This window comes from Ips typographus, linkage group LG13 (assembly GCF_016097725.1).
Source record: "Ips typographus isolate SLU linkage group LG13, UJ_Ityp_2.0, whole genome shotgun sequence".
Lineage (NCBI taxonomy): Eukaryota > Metazoa > Arthropoda > Insecta > Coleoptera > Curculionidae > Ips > Ips typographus.
The window spans coordinates 761,375-786,622 of record NC_138434.1 but is presented as its reverse complement, the minus strand read 5'-3'; the positions used below and the strand labels follow the sequence as shown (position 1 = coordinate 786,622).

Here is a 25,248-nt window from a genome sequence, read left to right as displayed (position 1 = left end):
CTGCTTTTACCCTAAATTACTTCCTTAATTGACAAGATACATCAAAATGTCATAGAAAACAAAAGATAGAGCAGATTACAAGCTTTCTAAAAATATCCTCACATGAGTTGATTGATCACACCGTTTGGCCGCTAGAGGGCGTCAAACTTCCTTCACCATAAAATCAGATATTTTGTGACATCCGCTGTTTTGACCCTAAATTACTCGCTTAATTGATAAGTTACGTCAAAATGTCATAGAAAACAAAAGATAGAGCAGATTTCAAGCTTTCCAAAAATGACTACACATGATTTGATTGATTACACCGTTTGGCCGCTAGAGGGCGTCAAAACTTCTTCACCATAAAATCACATCTTTTCTGACCCTTATTTGACAAGTTACGTCAAAATGACATAGAAAACAAAAAATAGAGCAGATTTGAAGTTTTCCAAAAATATCCCCACATGAGTTCATTTATCACCCCAACCACATTGTAAAAATAATACTGGGCGCACTTGCCAATTGTCAAGAAAGTTACAATTTATGTGATACCACAGACAAACTAATAAAATATATTAGTTTGTCTGTGGTGATACATAATGAAACCCAATCAATTCATACAAAACTTTTATTAACTCTTAATATAACAACGTATAGACATATTTACCAAAAATAACTGCGGAATGCTTCAATTAACAATCAAAAAGTACAAACTAAAACTGGAATAAACATTTCTCAAATACATACAAAAAAACCAAGAAGGAACACATTTTCAAGGCTTATATCGAGTAACAATTGACACATTTGAACCTTAAACCTAGATTAAGTGTATCAAAAAGCAATAATAAATACACACTAAACTGGAATGATTATTTCACAAAAAAAAAGACTAAAATTCAGTCGATTTTACTGCCTAAAGCTCGTCATGTTTCGGGCCTGAAAATTCGTCGTGGGAAATGTATCCATTTTTGTCTTTGTCTTCGTGCTGGAAGATTTCCTCGACTAGTTTATCGTGTTCAGCCAGCATGTTCTTCACTTCTTCACTAGGATTACCACCGTCGGCGGCTACCATTTGTTTTTTCAGGTACTCGCTCACCTGTCAAGATGATTAGCCGGTCAAAGTTGAAGAAATTGTTAACTAGAGGATGTAGGTCGTTACTTTCACTCGAAAAGAGAAATTGAAGATGTCCATAATAATAACGCGTGTTGTTCGTTTCACTTTTAATTCTGAACCGAGAGTTATATACCATCCTCCAGTTAAATTGTTTCTAAACTTACTTCCTCGCGACTCAATTGATTGTCCTTGTTTCCGTCGATTTCCTTGAAAACGTTAGTGGTCGGTGGAGTGTCTCCGATGTTGATCAGTTCAACCTGAAACAAACAATCCACTTAAAGATAACAGCAAAGTGGTAAACGAGATAGTAACTAACCTCAAAAGTGAGAGTGGCCCCTCCAGGAATAACATTTCCAGCTCCGCGGTCTCCGTAACCCAATGAAGGTGGTATAGACAATTTTCTTTTCTCACCAACGCACATATCAAGCAAACCCTGGTCCCATCCTTTAATCACTTGCCCAACGCCCAGTTGGAAGGTAAACGGTTGCTCCCGGTCTAAACTGAAATCAAAAAACTGAAATTAGAACTAAAGCAAGAAAAACTTTTGTTCAATTGACCCAAAAATGTGGCGCAGTCCCAGTAGGATACGGTCACTAGCTGCTTACGGAATAGATCATTTAAATTATTCTCGGATGCCCGTTCCGTAAAAACTTTTACGAAATTTTCTTACGACCCCGTCTTGTGGGAGCAAGTACCGAAAAACTTCTTAATATTTAAGTGTGTCGCCAGTGCGTAACGACTACACAGGGAATATAAGTTGAATAAGTCGGAATGTTCACGTTTTAACGGAAGTTAAGGGCGTAAAATCGACACAGGGACGTACTCTATCAACCTTAGAACTACAAATTAGCCATACAGCTGTCCTTAGGGTTCAAATTGGCATCAAACAAAATGCTAAAAATGGATCGTAACGACAAATTGACTTTGGAGGTTTTAAGTGGAATTTTTTTGGGCCTGATCCATTCCTGTTGCAAAAAAATAAAAACGTGAAACTAAGGCGAGTGAAATATTAAAAAGGCCATGCATATCAAAAAGTATTTGGAGAAACGGCACTGCATGCCGCATTTGCACGTACACGGCACTATGCGGAATTATTTTGTTAGTTGGCCGACGTGGAAACTTTCTAAGAGTTTCCCGGAAGTTTTCCGGCCGGGAAAACGTCCAGAGATTATTATGCATAACCTGTACCGTATCGCGTTTTACTCGGGTAAGCGTATCCTTTCGAATAAAATATTATGTTTGGTAGGCTAGTTAAATATTTAAAGGCCGGATTGTCTTGTAAAACCCTTGTAGCAATACAGGATGGTCGCCAGAGGGCGTCAAAGTTGACTAATTATTTGTCAACAGCTTTTGCATCTTTTTCTTACTTACTGAATAACTAAGTTTTTCATTTTTCTCATTTTGTAGTATTTTGGAAAGCTTCAAACCTGCTTTATCTTTTGTTTTCTATGATATTTTGACGTATCTTGTCAAGTAAGGGAGTAAATTAGGGTGAAAGCAGCGGGTGTCACAAAATATCTGATTTTATGGTGAAGGAACTTTGACGCCCTCTAGCGGTCAACCGGTGTGATCAATCAACTCATTTGGGGATATTTTTGGAAAGCTTGTAATCTGCACTATCTTTTGTATTTTATGACATTTTGACGCATCTTGTCAAGTAAGGGAGAAAATTAGGGTGAAAGCAGCGGGTGTCACAAAATATCTGATTTTATGGTGAAGGAACTTTGACGCCCTCTAGCGGCCAAACGGTATGACCAATCAGCTCATGTGGGGACATTTTTCGAAAGCTTAAAATCTGCACTATCTTTTGCTTTCTATGACATTTTGACGCATCTTGTCAAGTAAGGGAGTAAATTAGGGTGAAAGCAGCGGGTGTCTAAAAATGTGCGATTTTATGGTGAAGCAACTTTGACGCCCTCTAGCGGTCAAACGGTATCACCAATCAACTCATGTGGGGATACTTTTGGAAAGCTTAAAATCTGCACTATCTTTTGTTTTCTATGACATTTTGACGTATCTTGTCAAGTAAGGGAGTAAATTAGGGTAAAATCAGCGGGTGTCTAAAAATGTGCGTTTTTTTGATGAAGCAATTTTGACGCCCTCTAGCGGCCAAACGGTATGACCAATCAACTCATGTGGGGATATTTTTGGAAAGCTTAAAATCTGCACTATCTTTTGTTTTCTATGACATTTTGACGTATCTTGTCAAGTAAGGGAGTAAATTAGGGTAAAATCAGCGGGTGTCTAAAAATGTGCGTTTTTTTGATGAAGCAATTTTGACGCCCTCTAGCGGCCAAACGGTATGACCAATCAACTCATGTGGGGATATTTTTGGAAAGCTTGTAATCTGCACTATCTTTTGTTTTCTATGATATTTTGACGTAACTTGTCAAGTAAGGGAGTAAATTAGGGTGAAAGCAGCGGGTGTCTAAAAATGTGCGTTTTTTTGATGAAGCAATTTTGACGCCCTCTAGCGGCCAAACGGTATGACCAATCAACTCATGTGGGGATATTTTTGGAAAGCTTGTAATCTGCACTATCTTTTGTTTTCTATGATATTTTGACGTATCTTGTCAAGTAAGGGAGTAAATTAGGCTGAAAGCAGCGGGTGTCTAAAAATGTGCGATTTTATGGTGAAGCAACTTTGACGCCCTCTAGCGGCCAAACGGTGTTATGAATCAACTCATGTGGGGATACTTTTGGAAAGCTTAAAATCTGCACTATCTTTTGTTTTCTATGACATTTTGACGTAACTTGTCAAATAACGGTTTTAGGGTCAAAGCAACGCGTCAAAAAATATGCTATTTTTATAAAAAGTGCAAATTTTGCCATTTTTTTTGCTCCAGGAGGGTTCCAATGCACATCAAAGAGCATATTTATATCAAAAGACTTTAAATTAGGTGAAATAATTAAAACAGGATGTCTAACAAAATATCATTATGGTTCGTTCGTTTCAAATAAGTTTGCTTAAATAATATGATTTGCCGTAAGAATTTAAACTTGTTACAGGCAAAAATGGACCATAAAGACTCTTTTCACACCTGAAAGTTATTTTATCCGGTTGATTAGTGCGCCATATTTAAATTATTCAAATCCGCCGTGTAATTCGTCACGGATAATCAGAATTAAAGGGGCCCATATGTTGGGACGCGTATTTTGCGAATTTATATCTATTTCGATTTGTGTTTGCGGTCGGAAATAATATTATTAATAATTGCACAGAGTTCACGGTTGTTGCGTTTCATTACGATATAAATTAAGTTGTTAATACCGTCAAATTCGATTTTACGGGATGTTAAGCCCTGAATGAAAGTAACACCTTTTTTATTGTTTTACTTGCAATTTTTTCGTTATTTAAGAAGACTTTAACAATGTGAAATAGTTTTAAGAGATGTTTATCAAAAATTGCGAAATTATTTTAATCGAAGTTTGACACCCTCTGGCGGCCAAACCGTGTCACTTAGCCTATTCCGCTCAACGTCACGTGATAGCCCCGTTTATTAGCTATTTTCGATCCTTTAACGTCTCTATACTAAATGTTTCAAATAACCGAATTATTTACGAATTTTTGAAATGGTCAAAAATCAATACAGTCAAATCACAACTTAGACCGCCATTAAACAAATTCATGGCACATCTAGTTTATAGTGTTCATTGTTGTTGTCATCTGTCAGTTATGTAGGAAATGAGTTACAATTTTTAGGTTATGCCTATGAGACTTTAGTGACAAGGATTCAAAAGTGAAGGAAAACTACAGAAATCAGCCTTTAAGAGTGTCTTTTCTAGGTCCTTGGGACCATTAAGGTAATTGCTTAGTTGAATATTTACCCCCTTAAAATTAAATGGGGTTAAACCGGGTTTTTTAGCTTTTCAATCTTCAGCCTAACTAGGCATTAATAACAAACAACCGTCCGGACTTTCACTAAAACACACAAATGGTTGCATAACATTTTTCGCGAAAACCCTTGAAAATTTGGACAGTTATTGAGTTGTGTGGGCTTAAAAATTGATCGAGGGTTTTACGTAATTGGGTCTTAAAACTTTTCTTTTAGGAGTTGGATTAAATATGAATGGTTTGGAAGCTCGGACCGTAGACGGTTATATTTCAGCCCCCATTTACTATTTACCACCGAAATCATAAAATTTTATAAGGGTGTGCTTCTTTACAATTAGTTTACAACTTTTTACGCTAATTTAGTTAAGTGTATTCTTCTGTTTACTTGAACGACCTTTGTAATGCTGTTTTCAGTCAATTTCACTGGCATTCTTTAACATATTTCAGTTGCACATCAATGGTTGTGTAAAGTCTATCCCCCTTGCAGTGTGAACAGTGGCTGATTTTAAGTTTCATGTGACATACAGAAAGATGCTGCTTACCTTGCAGGTTTACCATCAATAAAATAACACACAAAACACAGTCAAGAATCACTACCAACACTTTGCACAATTCAAATAAAGTAATTTTACGAATAACTAATGACACTGATTTAATTTATCCGCTCTTGTTTTTGCAAATTTAACCTCACTCTTCTGAGGATTGTCAAATCGGTAAACAACTGAAGCACTGTCAATGTCAATTGTCAGTCAATATGTTTCTGTCCTTTGCTAACATTACAAACACACTGATGCCATGTTGCCGAATCGTAAAAAAGGTATTTATAGACAAATAAACAATATTCTTGCACTGACACGGAGCAATACTATCACAGAAAGCAAAAAAAAACAAAAATAATTTTTTAAAAATGCTCTATACCCGAATTTTGCAATATGTCTGGCTTAACAAAACTTTTTAAGTCACCGGGAATCTGGAACGTACAAGCTGGCAACCGCGACTTTTTTCAAACCATTTTTGTTTTTTGCTACTGATAGACCAGGCAATCGCCTCCAGCATTGTGTCAGTGCAAAAAAATTGTTTTGTCTATCAACTACCTTTTTTACGCGAGCATTCGGCAACATGGCATATTGATTGACAATTGACATTGACAGTGCTTCAGTTGTTTACCGATTTGACAAGACTCACGAGAGTGAGGTTAAGCTAAAGCAAAACAAGGAAAAATTTACTCGTAAAATTACTTTATTTGAATTGTGCAAAGTGTTGATAGTGATTCTGGACTGTGTGTGTGTTATTTTCTTGATGGTAAACCTGCAAAGTAAGGTAAGCGGCAACCAATTCTCTGTATGTCACCTGAAACATCTATCCTCCGCAAAATCAGCCACTGCTTGCTCTTCACTGAATTGTTTAGACATTTTCGGTTACCGAAATACCGTTACCGTTAGTACCGAGCAGTAGTCACGATGACGGAAAAATACCTAAAAACAATAATTGTGACGTCAAAAACGTTCTGTTCGTTCCATGGAGCTCGAAAACGAGTTTGGCCCCAGTCAATTAGCCACGTGATTTATAAGCCAGGCAAACGATTTCATAACTAAAACGAAAACAAATAAACGCATTCGGCCGGACAATAACAAATTCCATGAATGCTCAAATACGTCTGTCATTTGCCAAACGGACTGTGCAATAGTATAGATTTTAATTATTATTGCATAACCTGTACCGTCGAAAACAATGGAAACTCGTCTTGACGTATCCAGTGGGAAAAACCAAAAGATCAAAAAGATGATTTTGCATGCGCAACTGCACTTTGAAAATTAAAGCAGCCTGGCTTATTTCAAAGCAAGAGGAAAAGCGGTAAATAGGAAAATGTTACCTAACGTTAAGCACAGTGGCGCAGTCACGCAATATTTCCTAAGGGGGTAAAACTCCCACACGCCTCAAACAACCCTAAAAAATGCACTTCAATGGCGTATCAAAGTAACACCTCATAAACGTCTGCCTCCTCAATTTGTATGTATTAAGTTGTTATGAATTTTAAGTAGGCAGCTTTCAGCAACATGTCGTTTCTAATTAGTTTAACTCAATTAAACTACGAACTCCTGGGTGAGGGGTAAATGGTTCAAATTTGCATCTTTATTTGACATTTTTACATTTTGTTTTATATGGGATTTTAAGGAGTTTGTTCACTTCACTACAGTTTATAGTTTGAACTGAAACTCAACTTTTTTGACATTTTATACTTTGAAGTCAGTGGAGAACGAGTTTTGACAGTGACAGACTTAAGAAAAGTAGTCTTTAACGTCACAAATGTCAAATTTACCTCCATCAAACTATAAACACAACGTCAAGAGGGAATCCTGAAGTAGTAGAATCCTTGTAGTATTTTTAGGTCACTGGTGAACGAATTTTGACAGCTGACACGTTACGCAAGAACGTTTTTGTACGGAAATTGGCTTTCCAGAAATCCCCTCCCCCTTTACTACCCCGGAATTAATATGTTTGACAGTTTGGTCGAACGAACCGAACAAATCCTGAAATAACTTTAATTTATCTGTATTTGACGAAATCCCCTTAAATTCCTAATAGATCTACAACAGTTAATTTGACAACACTGTCAGAAGTGACCCTTCTAACCAAACCACCATCTTTAATAAGTGACATCATTTGTCTTTATTAAGCTTCTCAATTTTAGAAATGAGTAAATCCCGCATTTCTTTCATTAACTTTTAATATCAATCCTATCTGAGTGAAGGTTTTATAAGACATAAGAGTTTCAGGTATTTACGTGGGATTAATTTCTACACGGTGTCCCAAAATGTAGACCGATTCACTATAGAAAGTTTTAAATATTCACTTTCTTTCACCATTATTTGTGACGTGAATACACAATAATTGGTCTACTTTCGGATTACGAGTTATTGCAAGCAGTTTTAGTATTTGATTCACGAAGATATCGATTCAAACCACCACCAGATGGCAGCTAAAGTCTGTTCAATTTCAAATTTTAATCAAAGCAAAGAATTGTATGGTGTTAATCATACTTTTGACGTCACTGTAACCTTATCTTCAATAGACTTTAGTCAGTTAGGAAAACCATTTGCGTTAAGGTCTATTTTTGCAAATCATCTCCATTACATTACTAGTTAGTTTCAAGCTAATTTGGACCTTATTGTTGTTTCCTTTGTTCAATTATTTTTCTTTACTAAAAAGATACAATTTTAATGCAAGCGGCAACATTGTAACTTGACGCTTGCCCTTAGTTTCACAGTGACAAAATGGCCGCCTCGACATGTCTAAATCCAATATGGCGGCGGTCAGTATAGTAGGCCAAGAAAACCGCAACTAACTTGATTATTTGAAACATTCCGTCTAGACGCATCAGATGATCGTAGGTAGCTAGAGAATGGAGCTATCACGTGACGTTAAGGGGGCACTACCAAGTGGTAGTGTTGACCGCTAGAGGACGTCAAACTTGCTAACCTTTTTTTTGGACCGTATTTTAAATATCTCGAAAACGGTTTGAGTTAACAGTGTGAAATTTTTGTATGCTCCTTAAAAATTTTCCATAACTTGCTTATTTGACAGTTGATGGCCAAAAGTGATTGAAGTGAAAAGATGGCTCAGGTCGTAAACTTTCCAAAAATATGCTCATTCAAGTTAATCGGTTGCACAGTTTGGCCGCTAGAGGGCGTGAAAGTCAAGCTTCACAAACATTCAAAGTGATTTAACCACTTTAGCTTTAACGTAAAATAATTTAGTTATTTGAACAGTTTCGATAAAAGGTCACTGAAAGTAAAATATAGTCCAGACCAAGGGCTTTTCAACGGTGCATTCAAAAAAGGTCATTGTGTGATAATTTGACCGCTAGAGGGCGTCAAAGTCAAGCTTTTTGACAATTTTGCCTTTTACACACTGTTTGAGATATTTCCCGGAAATTAAAAATTGTTTTTCACTTTTTTGGGACAGCCGCTAATCTGAGAGACCCTGTATCACTCTGACATCCATTTTACCCCAACTGTCACGGTTTTAGGGATAACCTAGAAATTGTGTCAATTTTGACGGTTTTCAGTGCGTGGCACCCTTAAAAAATTACATTTTGACAAATGACACTTTACGTCATTTTTGTACTATTAACCTGAAGGTATTTAAGCAGTTGAGGTTAACTTTGAAAAAATAAAAATTATATAAAAAAATTTCTGAAAAAAATTAGAAGGTATCACACCCTTGAAAATTCTTGACAAATTTGGTTTTTAATTTTTCAAGGTCAAACGGTGCATGGTACCAAAAAAGTGTATAGAGGGTAAAAGTTGCATCCCATCGAGGTGCATTTGTGATAAAAATTGCAGACCTCTAACCTAAAACGTTTCTGAGATATTGAGTAAAAACTGCAAAAAACGAGAGTCAACTTTGACCTGATCTAGCGGCTAAACGGGGCAACTTAGCCGTGCTCGCTCAACGTCACATGATAGCCCCGTTCATTAGCTTCCTTTTGTTATACGGTGGTTTTATACAGGGTGTTTCAAATAAGCGAGTTATGGACGATTTTCTGGAAAAGTGCACCAAAATTTCGCTCAAATTAAGAATTTTTGCTTTCGATGAGGATGGTCACAGTAGGCTGCTAAATCAAAAACAATTGAATATCGATACAAACATTTTACATCAAGTAGGCCTAGAATTTGACGTAGATTCCAAAAATCGAATAAAAAATTATAAGTTTGATTTGTTGCTTAAATTTGGGACACCTTGTATACCGGTGCATAATCTAGGAATAAAGTAGGTATATGCAAATATCTACAAGATTCATATTTTTTGTTTTTTTTTTTATAAAATGAAAATTCATCATTAACCTGAAGAAAAATTCCCTCAAGGTACGTTTGTGGTAAAAATGTCAGACCTCTAAAAACTACAAAAAAACAAGGTTAACTTTGACGCCCTCTAGCGGCCGAATAGGGAAACTTAGCCGCGTTTGCTCAACGTCACGTGAGAGCACCATTCATTAGCTTTCTTTTGTTATCTGGCTCGTACATACAGAATAGTTCAAATAAGCGAGTTATTTACGATTTTCTGGTGCACGAAAATTTTGAAAATCGTCTTTAACTGCCTTAATTAGTTTAAATTAACACTAGAAATGCGACGATAAGTGTCATTTGTCGAAATGTCATTTTTTTATGGGTGAAAAGCGCTCAATTGTTTTTAATAGGGCTGGGTTAACTGCATTCACGACCCTCCGGGGTTGTAACCAGCGCAATACTCCAGTTTGCCGTGAATCCCCCCCAGCCAGAAAAATAAGCGGGAAACGTTTTAAGTAATCCGGCGAATGGTTTTCTTTACGCTGGGAAGACGTAAAATACGACCGGGTTTAAGTGCGATATTTGTCACGTGCATTAAATGAAATGATAACTCGCAAAAACATTGTCTCAAGTAAAAAAAATCGTATAAACCACCACTTTCATGAATTTTTGAGAGAAAAGGTTGAAATTTGCAGAAAACAAATCAGACAAACGATGGGATTTTGCGTTTAAATCGGCATTAACGAAACGCGATTTTCACCCTTGGTGACATTATATTACATCAAATGCCCCGCCATCTACGCTAATAATGAGAGTGAAAAAAGAAATATTGGAACGCAGTCACACGGACGTCTGTCAAATAACGCCGCGCTGATTGGTCCGAGTACGCTTCATACCACGACTGCGTTCGAAATTTACTTAAAACGGCGCTAAAATTTTCAAATTTCCGTTCAAACTATAAACGTCCCCTTCTCACAGTTTCTGTCACCTGTCTGTCTAAGTACAGTGTTGCCAATTTAGAAAATAGTTTAATAAGTGGAAATTAGATTGGAAAACTTGGTAAAAGCCACACAATTGACACTGGGATAGTAAAAATGATACATTTTTAGTAATAAAAGGACAACACAGACAAAATTAAGACTAACAATAAACACATGTATAAACTTAATTAACTGAAATGTACCAGTTTAGGTGGAATCTAATAAACACCCTTGTGCAACAAAAAAATCAGCAGCAGCGCCCTCATCCATAAGTGGTGGAAACCTTTTAATTTAATCTAATTGAAAATTAGCCCTTACTTCACTCCCCCTTTAGTATGCAGTGGCTTTTATCCGCATTCCAGCTTTCCTAGACAAGTTTTAGCAATTGCCAAGTCTTATCCAGTTAAGACGAAGCCCGGATCAATAAACAAACATACACGAGTATTTGCTTGTATATGGTGGTGGCCACACTATTTAGGAAATTTGCCCCCAAAGGTAGATTCAAAGGTATTTTCCGTGTAACAAATGCGTGCAACGTCAAACGAGACAAATTTATCTAAAAGTATCCGGACTGTCGTCGAATGTCGTTTCTCGTTTGAGCCCAAAGAATACTCTAAGAGTAGATGATGTATGAATTTGTTTAAGTGTCTCTCTTTTCCGTTGCTTCCCGGTAAAAATAGTCGGGAATTTTTGAATGTGCATATTTAATATGGAAATCCTGCAGGAGCAGTCTACACGGGAAAAGTTTGTCTTAGATGTGAGGCACTGAGTAATAATTGAAAAGACTCAAGATCGAATATCTGGATTAAAAAAAACCTAAAGTTCCAGGGTTTGTGACAGTGACGTAATAGTTGACGTTCCTTTTTCGATCATCTGATCGACATATTGAAAAAACGAACCAATGTCACGTGACAAACTGTCAAATGCGAACGAGGTGCGCACCAGCGATATTTCTGAACGCCTGTGACGTTTGTTAATACGTTTTCTCGAATTTTTTCCTGCTGGAATTTGAAAGTCTCCATAACCCGCTTATTTGAAATATTCTATGTAGACACACCATATGACAAAAGAAAGCTAATGAATGGGGCTATCACGTGACGTTGAAAGGACACGGCTAAGTTGCTGCGTTTAGCCACTAGAGGGCGACAAATTTGACTCTCATTTTTTGCAGTTTTTGCTCAATATCTCAGACACGTTTCAAGTTAGAGATTTGAAATTTTTTACCGCTAACGCACCTCGACGGGGTTCAACTTTTACCTTCTATACACTTTTTTGGTACCATGCACCGTTTGACCTTGAAAAATTAAAAACTAGAATTGTCAAGAATTTTCAAGGGTGATTTTTTTCATAAAATTTTTGTGTTCCCGCGCACTTTTCCAGAAAATCGTTCATAACTCGGTTATTTGAAACACTTTGTATAAAACCACCGTATAACAAAAGGCAGCTAATGAATGGGGCTATCACGTGACGTTGACCGGACCAGGCCAAGTTGTACCGTTTTCCCGCTAGAGGGCGCCAAATTTATTTTTTAGGGTATTTCCATTAATAACGGTTTGAGTTAGGGGTGCGAAAGTCTTACCACGAGTACACCCCAATGGTAGGCAATTTTTACTAAATTTGACATTTTTCTGTACGACCTTGAAAAATAAAAAAACCGGATTTCTGACAATTTTACAGAGAAAAATGGTAGAAATGTGACGTGGGGTGTCATTTGTCAAAATATGATTTTTTAAATGTGCCACGCCCTAAAAATTGTCAAGATTGCCATAATTCAGTTTGAAATTAGTAAAAAAGGTCACTTTGATTGAGCAAAATCCAATATGGCCGCTATTAGCATATAGTAGGCTCAAAAATCTCAAATTAGAGTAAACACTTGAAAAATGATTATTTTCTGAATATTCTCGTTGGTTTTCTTGAATATCTCAAAAACACTATAAGTTAGTTAGAGGTCTAGAAATTTTACCACAAACGAACCTCGTTGTATATCTGGTCCAAAAACCACAAAATATCAAAGAATATTCTGAGAACTAATCGTAAGACATAAGTAAATTTCAATATGACGTCACAGTTAATGTCGTCACTCCGGGACACACTTAACTCAACTAAATTGCAATTTAATGAAATAAACAAAAAATTTATGGATTTTCCAGCATTGGATCGGTTCGAACGAATGTCTAATCAGCAAAAAAACCTTTCCATGAAATCCTTTCCGTGTCGTGTCAGTTAAGTCCAGAATTCAGGAATTTCACGATTCAACCAAACCATAAAATAGTCAATACGTTTAAATCAGTTCGGTTAATGCTTTGAACTAAATAATAAATGCCAAAATCATTAAAAAATCATATAATTTCAGAGTTGCGGCAACCATGTGGGACAAGTTTGTCAGGAATTCAATTTGATCCTCCAAACAACCGTAAAATTTTACTGGGCATTTTAGGAGCCAAATGCAATCAAAAGTCCTGCCCTGTTTTCCGGAACGAATTTTACTACTTGACCGTTTAGTAAAGAAATATCAATTTACTGCCCAATTTACTTGCAAGAAATAAAATTTGCTCCAGTACAGACCTGTCGTTGAAGATTTAATATCGCAATTGTACGAAAATTTGGTTCAAATTAGGAATCAACTACACCCGCTACCATATTTGGTGGTAGTCAACTTTGACGCCCTCTAGCGCCCAAACCGTCCAACCTATTAACGTAAGTTGGGATATTTTTAGAAAGCTCATTTCATTAGCTATCCATTGACATATAAAACTCTACTAAAAATGGGGTTAATAAACGAGTTATTGGAGATTGAATAAAAGGATGCAACAAAAAACAGATAAAAAAATTAGTCAACTTTGACGCCCTCTAGCGGCCAAACTGTCCAACCTAGTAACGAAAGTGGGGATATTTTTAGAAAGCTCATTTCATTAGCTATCCATTGACGTATAAAATGCTACCAAAAATAGTGCAATTAAGAGAGTTTTTGAGGATTAAACAAGAGGATGCACCAAAAAAAGTCATGAAGAAATGAGTAAACTTTGACGCCCTCTAGCGCCCAAACAGTCCAACCTATTAACGTAAGTTGGGATATTTTTAGAAAGCTCATTTCATTAGCTATCCATTGACATATAAAACTCTACTAAAAATGGGGTTAATAAACGAGTTATTGGAGATTGAACAAAAGGATGCAACAAAAAAGTCATAAAAAAATTAGTCAACTTTGACGCCCTCTAGCGCCCAAACAGTCCAACCTATTAGCGTAAGTTGGGATATTTTTAGAAAGCTCATTTCATTAGCTATCCATTGACGTATAAAACGCTACCAAAAATAGTGCAATTAAAAGAGTTTTTGAGGATTGAGCAAAGTAATACACCAACAAAATTGTTCAACGTTTACGCCTTCTAGCGGCCAAACGGTACCACTAACCAATTAACTTTTATACATCAATGGAAAAGTTATTTCATCGGCTATCAATCAGGAGCACTTTTTGATTGGTTAAGGACTAATTTGACCCTGAAAAATTAGAAATTTCGTGAAAAACTGTTTTTGCAAATAACAAATTTCGTAAGGGTCAAATTTGCCTGAAACACCGCCACTGTCCTAATGGGTTTTGCGTTATGTTGGCCACTTAGTTCAAACGAAAATCGACCTTAATAATTTTATTTCTACAAAACTAAAGAAAACAAATTAAAAATGTTTTGGAGACTGAAAATATCAAATTTTACATAAAATGGTAAATATCTCAGAAACAAATACAGATATAAGATTAATACACAAAATAAGTCTAGAATTTGACTGAAAAAGATGAATTGCATCTACATTGTAGGTTATTTACATGTTGGAATCCCTGAGGGCAAATTTGTCCTAGAGTGTACCCTTAAAGTAAATTAATGTGTATTTTAGCTTAGAAATTATGCAAAATTTCCCCAATACGAAGCTGCTCTATATTTACTCCAAGTGCATTAGTAGAACGTACAATTGAATATTGATTGGGTTCGTTACAATGCTAGAAAGGGCATAAATAATCCAGTTTTGTTTGTTACACACCTCTTAGCTTACAAATTATCGTAAAATCACTATTTGGCTCACTATCCTGATTGAAAAACTTTGCTCGAACGAAATGATTAAATTAGGATGCACCTTTACCTTTTGAAGGTTTTAAAAAGTCTGAAAAGTAACTAGCCAGCCAGCAAAAGAGTGTTTAATTATTCAGTCTTGAAAACCAAACTGTAATTGGGGACCGTGCAACTTTCGCACTAGCAGTTTCTTTAATTATTACGCAACGTTTCGGCAAGTTCGTTAAATTTTCACTTACACGAGAGTTGCAGGAATATTTTAATTAATTACGTGAAATATGACAGTTAATGGTTAGTAACACAGCTGTTACAACAATTTTGTCCAATTTTTAAGTTGATACAAGTTCCGGTCGATGTTGCATTTAAATTAATTTCGTATTGACAGAAAGCCATTCCCAGAGCGATCATTTTTAGTAAATTTATTTTGTGAAGTTAGCCTCTGGCTCCCATTCTGCAATATACTCCATTAATTTTAGCAATTTTATTTTTAATCTCGTTAGTTTTGCCAAAGCAGTAGAAATAATTTATTTATAATTCAATCAGCTAGAATAAAGATATCCAATAATACATTTAATGGTCAACAGAATAGTTTCTTCCTAAACTGGAAGAAAGCGTTATTCTATGTCGAAAATTAAGGTTTTAATAAGACTCAATTTAGCTTATTATTAATCTTGGTTTTAATAGGGAATCTCTTTGGTGCAGTGGTTTGTTTCAGGCAAATTTCGGTCTTATCGACGTGATTTTAAATCAAAGTGATGGGTAAATTACCAGTAAATTAAAAATAGTGTATTTCTGGCGGTTCGAACTTTAACACCGCTTTTCTCCCTGACTGTACCTAATTTTGTAGTGTTTTTTTAGGTTAGTGAATAGGAAATTTAATGAGGATTCTAAAAATGTGGTTAAAACTGTCATTTTCTCACTTTAAGAAGGTTTTACAGTCGATTTTGTCCCTGACTGTCTTTTCAAACTGTATTTCTGGCATTTCAAAATTTGACACCGCTTTTCTCCCTGACTGTACTAAATTCTGTACTGTTTTTTTAGGTTATTGAATAGAAAATTTAATGAGGATTTCAAAAATGTACTTAAAACACTCATTTTCTTACCCCAAATGGATTTTACAGGCGATTCTGTCCCTGACTGTCCTTTCAAACTGTGTTTCAGTCAGTTCAAATTTTGGCAGCGCTTTTCTTTCTGACTGTACCTAATTTGGTAGTGTTTTTTTAGGTTATTGGATAGGACATTTAATGAGGATTCCAAAAATGTGGTTAAAACAGCCATTTTTTCACTTCAAATGTGTTTAATAGGCCATTTTGTCCTTGACTGTAATTTCAAACTGTGTTTCTGGCAGTTCAAACTTTGACACCGCTTTTCTCCCTGACTGTACCTAATTTGGTAGTGTTTTTTTAGGTTACTGGATAGGAAATTTAATGAGGATTCTAAAAATGTGGTTAAAACTGTCATTTTCTCACTTTAAGAAGGTTTTACAGTCGATTTTGTCCCTGACTGTCTTTTCAAACTGTATTTCTGGCATTTCAAAATTTGACACCGTTTTTCTACCTGACTGTACTTAATTTTGGAGTGTTTTTTAGGTTATTGAATAGGAAATTTAATGAGGATTTTAAAAATGTGTTTAAAACTGTCATTTTCTCACTCCAAGTGGGTTTTTCAGGCGATTTTGTCCCTGACTGTCCTTTTAAACTGTATTTCCGGCAATTCAAACTTTGACACCGCTTTTCTATGTGACTGTACCTAATTTTGTTGGGGTTTTTTAGGTTATTGAATAGGTTATTTAATAAGAATTCTAAAAATGTGCTTAAAACAGTCATTTTCTTACCTCAAGTGAGTTTTGCAGGCGATTTTGTCCTTGACTGTCCTTTCAAACTGTTGTTCTGGCAGTTCAAACTTTGACACCGCTTTTCTATGTGACTGTACCTAATTTTGTTGGGGTTTTTTAGGTTATTGAATAGGAAATTTAATGAGGATTCTAAAAATCTGGTTAAAACTGTCATTTTATCATTTTAAATGGGTTTTACAGGCCATTTTGTCCTTGACTGTAATTTCAAACTGTATTTGTGGCAATACAAATATTGACACCGCTTTTCTCCCTGACTGTACTTAATTTTGGAGTGTTTTTTTAGGTCATTGAATAGGAAATTTAATGAAGATTCCAAAAATGTGCTTAAAACCGTCATTTTCTTACTTCAAGTAAGTTTTACAGGCGATTTTGTCCTAGACTGTTTTTTCAAACTCTTCTTCTGGCAGTTCAAACTTTAACACCGTTTTTCTTCCTGATTGTACCTAATTTTGGAGTGTTTTCTTAGGTCATTGAACAGGAAATTTAATGAGGATTCTAAAAATGTGGTTAAAACTGTCATTTTCTCACTTTAAGAGGATTTTACAGGCAATTTTGTCCTTGACTGTCCTTTCAAACTGTGTTTCCGGTAATTCAAATTTTAACACCGCTTTTCTATGTGACTGTACCTAATTTTGTTGGGGTTTTCTAGGTTATTGAATAGGAAATTTAATGAGGATTCCAAAAATGTGCTTAAAACTGTCATTTTCTCACTTTAAATGGGTTTTACAGGCCATTTTGTCCTTGACTGTAATTTCAAACTGTATTTCTGGCAATTCAAATGTTGACACCGCTTTTCTCCCTGACTGTACCTAATTTTGGAGTGTTTTTTTAGGTTAGTGAATAGGAAATTTAGTGAGGATTCTAAAAATGTGGTTAAAACTGTCATTTTCTTACCCCAAATGGGTTTTACAGACGATTTTGTCCTTGACTGTAATTTCAAACTATATTTCTGACAGTTCAAACTTTGACACCGCTTTTCTCCCTGACTGTACCTAATTTTGTAGTGGTTTTTTTTGATTATTAAATAGGAAATTTAATGAGGATTTCAAAAATGTAGTTAAAACTGTAATTTTCTCACTCCAAGTAGGTTTGATAATGGATTTTGTCCTTGACAAAATAGTAGTTGTTGTTTATGATACTGGAAATAACCGGACACGGTAATATTACGCCCATCATTAATTAATCAATGTCAGCATTATTTGTAGCCTTTAAAATTTAGATTGAACCGAGCTTCTGCAGTTTTAACAGTAAGGTTCAATTTAGGCTCTCATTATTGTCTGTTACAATGGTAAATCCCGTTAAAACAGTGAGACGTTTCAAGCTAAATTCGACCTTACTGACACGATTTTGCTAAAATTTAAATGTTAATAAATTTTCCTGATTATTTTGAACATACTAACTAAAGTTTAAATGTTTTCTTTTTATATTTACATTGTTTTGCACATTATTGGCTACTTTATCGCAAATCGTTCATCTGAACTAAAACCTATCGAGTGTTATTTCCATCTATAAACCAGGCTGCAGGAAACGCAATAAAACAGTAATATCGTCCGTTAGCAGCTGGAAGAATTTGAAAAACGATCAAGTATGAATGGAAAACTACGATATTACAGGGAACTGTACCAACCAAGCTGATATAGTTGACACGATTCATTTATAAACGTGAATTTTCCACCGATTTCTGGAAGAAAAAACCCGCGTTTAAGCAAGAAAAATAAGTGTAATAATTCCATAATTAAAGCGGTTAGAAAGGCCGCCATTTCCCAAATGACATTTAATTAGTGCAGTTAATTTGAATTATGCTATACATAGCCAGCGAGGTGAAAATCCTCTTTTATCTTTGGTTAATTAGGGTTAGGGGGGGGGTGGGATTAAACCGTTGACAAATTTGTTTAAACCGAACAATGTTGCCCAATTAATTCATCACGTACGCCCCCCAAAAATGGACAAATCCCGAACCGGGAAACCCGATCCTTATAAAAATTTTAAAACTTCTCCAGTTCGTTTAACTCCCACAGCGCGATATTTTACACACTTTATGATGTCGCGTCTTTCAACTCCAACCCCAAAAAATGTAGCAAACTTTCCTTAAAACTTTCATTATTTACAGACCTGAGAGTTTTAGCCAAAAAAAAAGCAGCTTTTTTGACCAATCACAAACTAATAACAATGCAAATATTTTTGGATTTTAATGTTTTAGGTTTGAAACCGTCCAACCGTCCGTCATTCATGTCAATTGTCACGGAACTTTCTGCTAGAGCTGGTCATCCTTTGACATTTAGGGATGTTCTCTAACTCAGGTAAGATGAAAGAAGTAACTTGATAAAAAAAGGTTTCTAGAGAAGATAAAACGTCATAAATTGAATCAGTCGGGATTTCCTTGGAGATTATAAAGAAGTGAACTTCCACAGGATATAATAATAATCACTCAATACGTCCGAAATAGAGTAGATTAAAGATTTATCTTGCGACAGTCGAAAAAGGGTTCTTATGCACATTTAACCATCCTCTTCGTCATAAGCTCCCGGGATGATAACTTCGATTATATCTTCATCTTTTATTTACCCTCAGCGTTATTTGTCTTTTCCATTTCCAATTTAGTTGGATTTTCTTTCCGCATTCGCTTTGAAGAGTATTTTTCGATATTCCCAATGTAAATTCTTCAAACCGTTTCGTAATTTCCCGGAAAGTTTGTTTAGGTTCGCGAACGTAAACATTTTTAGTTGCATCAAAAGTTGCACCAAATATTTACGGTTACCCTAACCTATATCGTGGGTTTAATAATTTAGTAGGTTTGTGATTGGTCAAAACAGCAGCAAGCAAGAAATGTTTTTGGATTTTTAATTTTTTGTTTTAAAACCGTCCAACCGTCCGTCATGTTCAGTTAGGGCGTTGTGACAGTTTAGAGTATTAGCGTCTCGCTTTAATGACATTTAGTAAAGCAGGACAGACATAGACTATTATCGTTTTTAGCATTTTTACCTAGAAAATCCACTTGTATGTACTAAAATTTGCTGGTATTTTTCAGACTGTTTAGCACTTTGCACAGCAAAAATAAAGTCCGTTAGTTTTACAGTTACCACTGTAAACTATTGTGTCAACCATTTAATCGAACATACCGTTATGGGCAGTAGTAAATATTTTCAGTTTTATTTGTGCTAACCAGTGGCGGATTCAAGGAAAATTATTCTAGTCTATAATGAAAAAACCAGGACCGTACTTCGATTAGTTTCACGACCTGAAGGTTTTGCAGGATTTACTTTTTAATATACCAGGTGGATCAAAAAAGCTATATGACACAAGTTATGTTTTTTTAAATAAATACCCCATCATATTATTTGATATTCGGAAATTAATTGCTATATTTTCCATATTTAATGTTGTAGTGGTAAAAATTTCAAACCTCTAACTTGAAACGTTCCTGAGATAAAAACTGCAAAAAACGAGAGTCAATTTTGACGCCCTCTAGCGGCCAAACGGAGCAACTTAGCCGTGTCCGCTCAACGTCACGTGATAGCCCCATTCATTAGTTTTGTTTTGTTATACGGTGATTTTATACAGGGTGTTTCAAATAAGTGAGTTATGGACGATTTTCTGGAAAAGTGCACGGAAATTTAGTTTTTGCGTCTACTATACTAACGGCGACCATTTTGAATTTTGCTCAATCAAAGTGACTTTTTTAACTAATTTCAACTTGGTAAACACAAACCTGACGTCCATTTTGCTCAAACCGGCACCGTTTTGGAGATGATTTTGAAATTATGTCAATTTTGACACTTTTTAGGGCGTGGCACCCTTGCAAAATAGCATTTTAACAAATGACACTTTACGTCACTTTTGTACTATTAACCTGAAGGTATTTAGGCAGTTGAGGTAAATTTTGAAAAAATACAAAACTTTCTGAAAAAAATCGGAAGGTAACACCCTAGAAAATTCTTGACAATTCTAGTTTTTAATTTTTCAAGGTCAAAGGGTGCATGGTATCAAAAAAGTGTATATAAGGTAAAAATTGCACCCCATCGAGGTGCGTTAGTGATAAAAATTTCCAAACCTCCAAGTTGAAACGTTCCTGAGATATTGAGCAAAAACTACAAAAAACGAGAGTCAACTTTGACGCCCTCTAGCGGCTAAACGGAGCAACTTAACCTTGTCCGCTCGACGTCACGTGATAGTCCCGTTCATTAGCTTTCTTTTGTTATACGGTGGTTGTATACAGGGTGTTTCAAATAAGCGAGTTATGGACGATTTTCTGGAAAAGTGCACCAAATCGCTGAAATTGGGAAAATCTGCTTTGCTAGAGCAAAAACAATTGAATATCGTTATAAACATTTTACATCAAGTAGGCCTAGAATTTGACGTAGATTCCAAAAAATTGAATAAAATTGGTCATCCCATTTGGAAAGTTTGGTTTGTTGCTCAAATTTGGGACACCCTGTATACTGATGGATTATTTAGGAATAAAGTAGACGCAAATATCTACAAGACTCATAATATTGGTAATTTTTTAAAAAAATAAAAATTAAACAAGCTACGACCATTTTAAAAATTCAATCACCCTGTAAACTACTCCATTATTGTATTGTCCATAACTCTGTTATTTTGATGGTTACAGGGTGGTTCAATATACCAATTTGTAGCCCTTGAAATTCTCTTTAAACCACCCTGTATCAATTTTTTTCTAAAATGTCGAATAACTGAGCTATTTACTGTTAAAACTGAGTTGTTTGCTGTACAGTTTGAATTTGATAGTTTTCACTGTGACAGTCCATAACTCTGTTATTTTGACAGTTACAGGGTGGTTCAATATACAAATTTGTAGCCCTTGAAATTCTCTTCAGATCACCTTGTATCAGTTTTTTTTCTAAAATGTCGAATAACTGAGTTATTTACTGTTGAAACTAAGCTGTTTGTTGTATAGTTTGATTTTGATGGTTTTTACTGTGACCGCCCATAACTCTGTTATTTTGACAGTTACAGGGTGGTTCAATATACCAATTTGTAGCCTTTGGAATTCTCTTTAAACCACCCTGTATCAGTTTTTTACTAAAATGTCGAAATTTACTGTTAAAACTGATTTTTGAATCAGATTACTATGCCCTAGCATAAATTTATAAATAGTAATTTTTGAAAAATCCTAATAATTTTGAAAAGTGTTGAGATTAGGTATACAACATTAAATATGGAAAATATTGCAAATAATAGTCGGAATCATAAGAGCAAATGTAAAAAAATTGAAAAATCAATATGGTTCATATTGGCTTGAAACAAACCGTTTGCTCAATGGGATTTACCGTAAGTCTTTAAAAAGTAAATAAGTAAAAATAGACCATAATGACATTTCAATTTTTTTTTGATTGGTTGACATGTTTCTAGATCCGCCACTGTTGCTAAGTGGGTAGAAAAAAATGTGACCGAATTTCCCATTGGCAGAGGGGGACTTCAAATTTTAATTCGAACAGGCGAGGCCCCAATAAAACCACAATTTTCGCTCAAATAACCCAAATAAGGTATAAAATTTTAAATCTATGGCAGTATAACGTACCGGCCAACGTCGTATAGGCAAATTGACGATTTATACAGATCCCTTTATGTCTTTTGTATGTTTCCAGTTGTTTAATGGTGTTTATTCCCAAACTACTAAATTAGAACAAAATTTTTCGATTTTCATGACAAAACAATGAAGTGACATTGTCCTGGTAGATAAAACTACGGTTGACACGAGGGTTATCAAGTTGCATACAGTTGCGATAAGATACCCTAAACAAAGTTGGTATTAAATTAACGGCAACGAAGGTTATTTCCGTCTGGAAGACAGGAAAACTCGCCCTTAGATTAATCTAGCCGGAGAAAACTAAAAACACTTGAACCGAAAACTCACAACTTTCAAAAAAGTTAAATTGTTTACCCTCCTCGGGGACGAGTAGTAACTTTTAATAGTGTGTCCCCCCTTTTTACACACTTTACAACCCCGGTCCGATATTAAGGGCCGACAACGTCAGTCACAGTTAACCGAAGGTTAACGATTAAGTTGTATTTTAGAGTCGTTGTTGTGGACAATTTTAAATGGGACAGCCTATATATTTTAGATTGTCAAGAAATTTTCAAAAATTGTTTATTGGATTATTCAAAGTTGGTAGGACAGGCTGTATGTTAATTAATATACGGAAAACCGTGTAACTGACAGAGAAACGTAGATAATTGCATGTGTGGATTTTGGCAACAGCGTACTGAAAATATGGCCTACTTGGTATTTCTTTCGTTTACTGTCTTTGTCCCACGCATGCAATTATCTACGTTTCTCTGTCAGTTACACTGTTTTCCTATGGTCGGTTTTGGATTTACCACACCTGTATGTTAAAAATTGTGTATAAATTAATAAAAAAAAAAAACGTTTCTTATAATTGAAGCAAATAGAAAAAACTGATCCATCAGTCAGTGTCATCATTTTTGTGTCTTCTTGCTTCGCTTTTTGTTGTTTTTTAGTTCACAGAAAATATTTTTAAGCTAAATCGTTCCTTCACTCTTCCTTCAAAATCAGCTCGTTCTTCTCTTTTGATTCTTCAAGATTTAATTTTATTTTTTAAAATATGTTTGCTTTTTGATATGGAGTAGTAAGTATTCTTTTGACATTTTTAGATAATTAGCGTAAACACGGTCCTGTGTTGTTTGCACAGGTGAAAAGTTTACTCAGTGGTGCAAACATTATTGTAAATTAGAAAACAAATTAAAAGGTTACTGAGTAAACGTAGTCACTGCTTCTAGTAATGAGGGTTCATTTTATAAAAATGGTCCCTTGTGCAATGTTGTCAGGTCTACCGTTAAAACGTTATATCTACTGTTTTTCGTATATAATTTACCGTTTTTAATTACGTTATTGCTATTATGTTGGTTAAGAAATGCTTCATATACTTTTTCAGTTTATCGAATAGGAAATTTAATAAGGATTCTAAAAATGCGCTTAAAAGAGTCATTTTCTTACTCAAAAGTATCCTCTAAAACCACGTGATGTCTATCACTATTGTCAGGATTGTCAACTTTTTACTAGAATTTGCAAATTTTTTTCCTGTTTTCGAAACAGGACGATTTTCTAAGATTTATTACAGTTATTTTGACAATTGTCACGTGATCGTTTAACTAAATAGTGTTCTACAATCACGTGACAACTGTCACTAACGTCAAAACTGTCAAACCATGCTCAAAAGTTGCAAAAATCAGGATTTAAAAACGTTTTCTTGCATTATTTGATTTAAAACGTGTTTCTGAGATGTATGATTTTTGACAATGGTCACGTGACTGCCTAGCTAAATTATCCTTTAAAACCACATGACATCTGTCACTAATATCAAAACTTAAAAAACGATTATTAATGAAAAAATAAAAAATCTGTATTTTTGAAGTACGGTTTTTATAGCAAGAATCAATGACTAAAATTTTGTACAACTATTAAAAGACACCCTGTATAATAATGTAAAATTAATGAATTTACTGATAATTATTATAAATATTTTGACTTGGCAACACTGCCTGTGTGCCTTTAGTAGGGAACACAATACAAGACAGTTTAGAATTTTTTAGAATATAATTAATATTGGAAGAAATGCTGCACTAAAACAAACTTTAAAATTTGAACGGAAATTTTGAACCACAAATTGAGTTTTCATGTTAGAAACTTCATTTTTTTACACAAAATAGCTTAAAGTGTCTAGAATATTGTGTAAAATTTTCTACTTAAATAAGTTTCAGTTTAGACCATCATTAAATGAAATTTTACCTTGAATCGAATTTGGTACCATCGGCCAGAGTACCAGTATAGTGCATCGTCAGCATGTCCCCATTTTTGGATTTGACATCGCACACTTCTGGTTTGAATTGAACGTCGATTTTCAAGTCGTTCGCCTTTTTGTCGTCACCGCAACGCACCGACACGACCAACAGGGCCAAACCGGTCAAACTTACCCAACAAACCATTTTTTTTTTGTCTCACTCGAAACTAAACTATCGACAGAACACGTACGTATCGATACTTTATACCTTTACGGGCCAGTTGTTATCTCCGACGCGCGTTTCCAACTAAAACATCCGGCAAAAGTTTTTGAATTGCCACGAGTTTGCCACGCTACGTGACGTCACGATTTGTCCTTTTTCTGGTTTTACAGTGGGTTGGATGCGTTAGAGTGAGATGGGGCGAACGTGAAAGCCACAGGTCTGCATTTGATTGGTCGGTTTCGATCTACGATAGCGGTTTCATTGCGGTTCCACCTGTCCTACGCTTTTCTGCCTATATTTTGTTAAACTAATGTTAATTCAGAAAAAAACTGATTACACAAATTAATTTAGTTTTTTTTTTAAACATTGTTGTACTAATTAAACAATTATTTATTACTATTCGCGCCATCTATCAACCAGAATGTACAGCAACTAACAGTAACAAATAAAACCTAATTACAGTTTTCTGTAATACTAGCAACTATACCGTACTGTTTAGTGGTGTTGTTCGTGGAAATTTCGAGATGGCAGCACTTGTAACTTCCATTTGGTGGTTTAAATCTAATGATGGGCGTAAACTTACCGGTAAGGTAGAATTGGAAAAGTAAAATTTAATGAGACACGAAAATTTACCAGTAAATTTTTGGG

General features: G+C 35.2%; 1 protein-coding gene across 1 annotated transcript; it reads right to left on the bottom strand.

The window, feature by feature from the left end:
• Nucleotides 1–593: 593 nt before the first annotated feature.
• On the bottom strand, nt 594–24,698 carry LOC145736875 (FK506-binding protein 2-like). The gene is made up of 4 exons (XM_081991316.1): nt 24,386–24,698; nt 1,410–1,593; nt 1,258–1,350; nt 594–1,075 (listed from the first exon to the last, which is right to left on the bottom strand). Exons 1-4 carry the CDS (start codon nt 24,580–24,582, stop codon nt 893–895), a joined length of 657 nt encoding a protein of 218 aa, XP_081847442.1. The 5' UTR covers nt 24,583–24,698; the 3' UTR covers nt 594–892.
• Between the last annotated feature and the right edge of the window lie 550 nt (nt 24,699–25,248).

Bases quoted from the DNA above. Each gene is read 5' to 3' on its own strand.
- LOC145736875 (XM_081991316.1), bottom strand. From the start codon at position 24,582: ATGGTTTGTTGGGTAAGTTTGACCGGTTTGGCCCTGTTGGTCGTGTCG. The intron at 1,594-24,385 runs GTAAAATTTCAT...TTTTGATTTCAG, and splicing joins GGTACCAAATTCGATTCAAG to TTTAGACCGGGAGCAACCGT. The intron at 1,351-1,409 runs GTTAGTTACTAT...TGTTTGTTTCAG, and splicing joins GGGCCACTCTCACTTTTGAG to GTTGAACTGATCAACATCGG.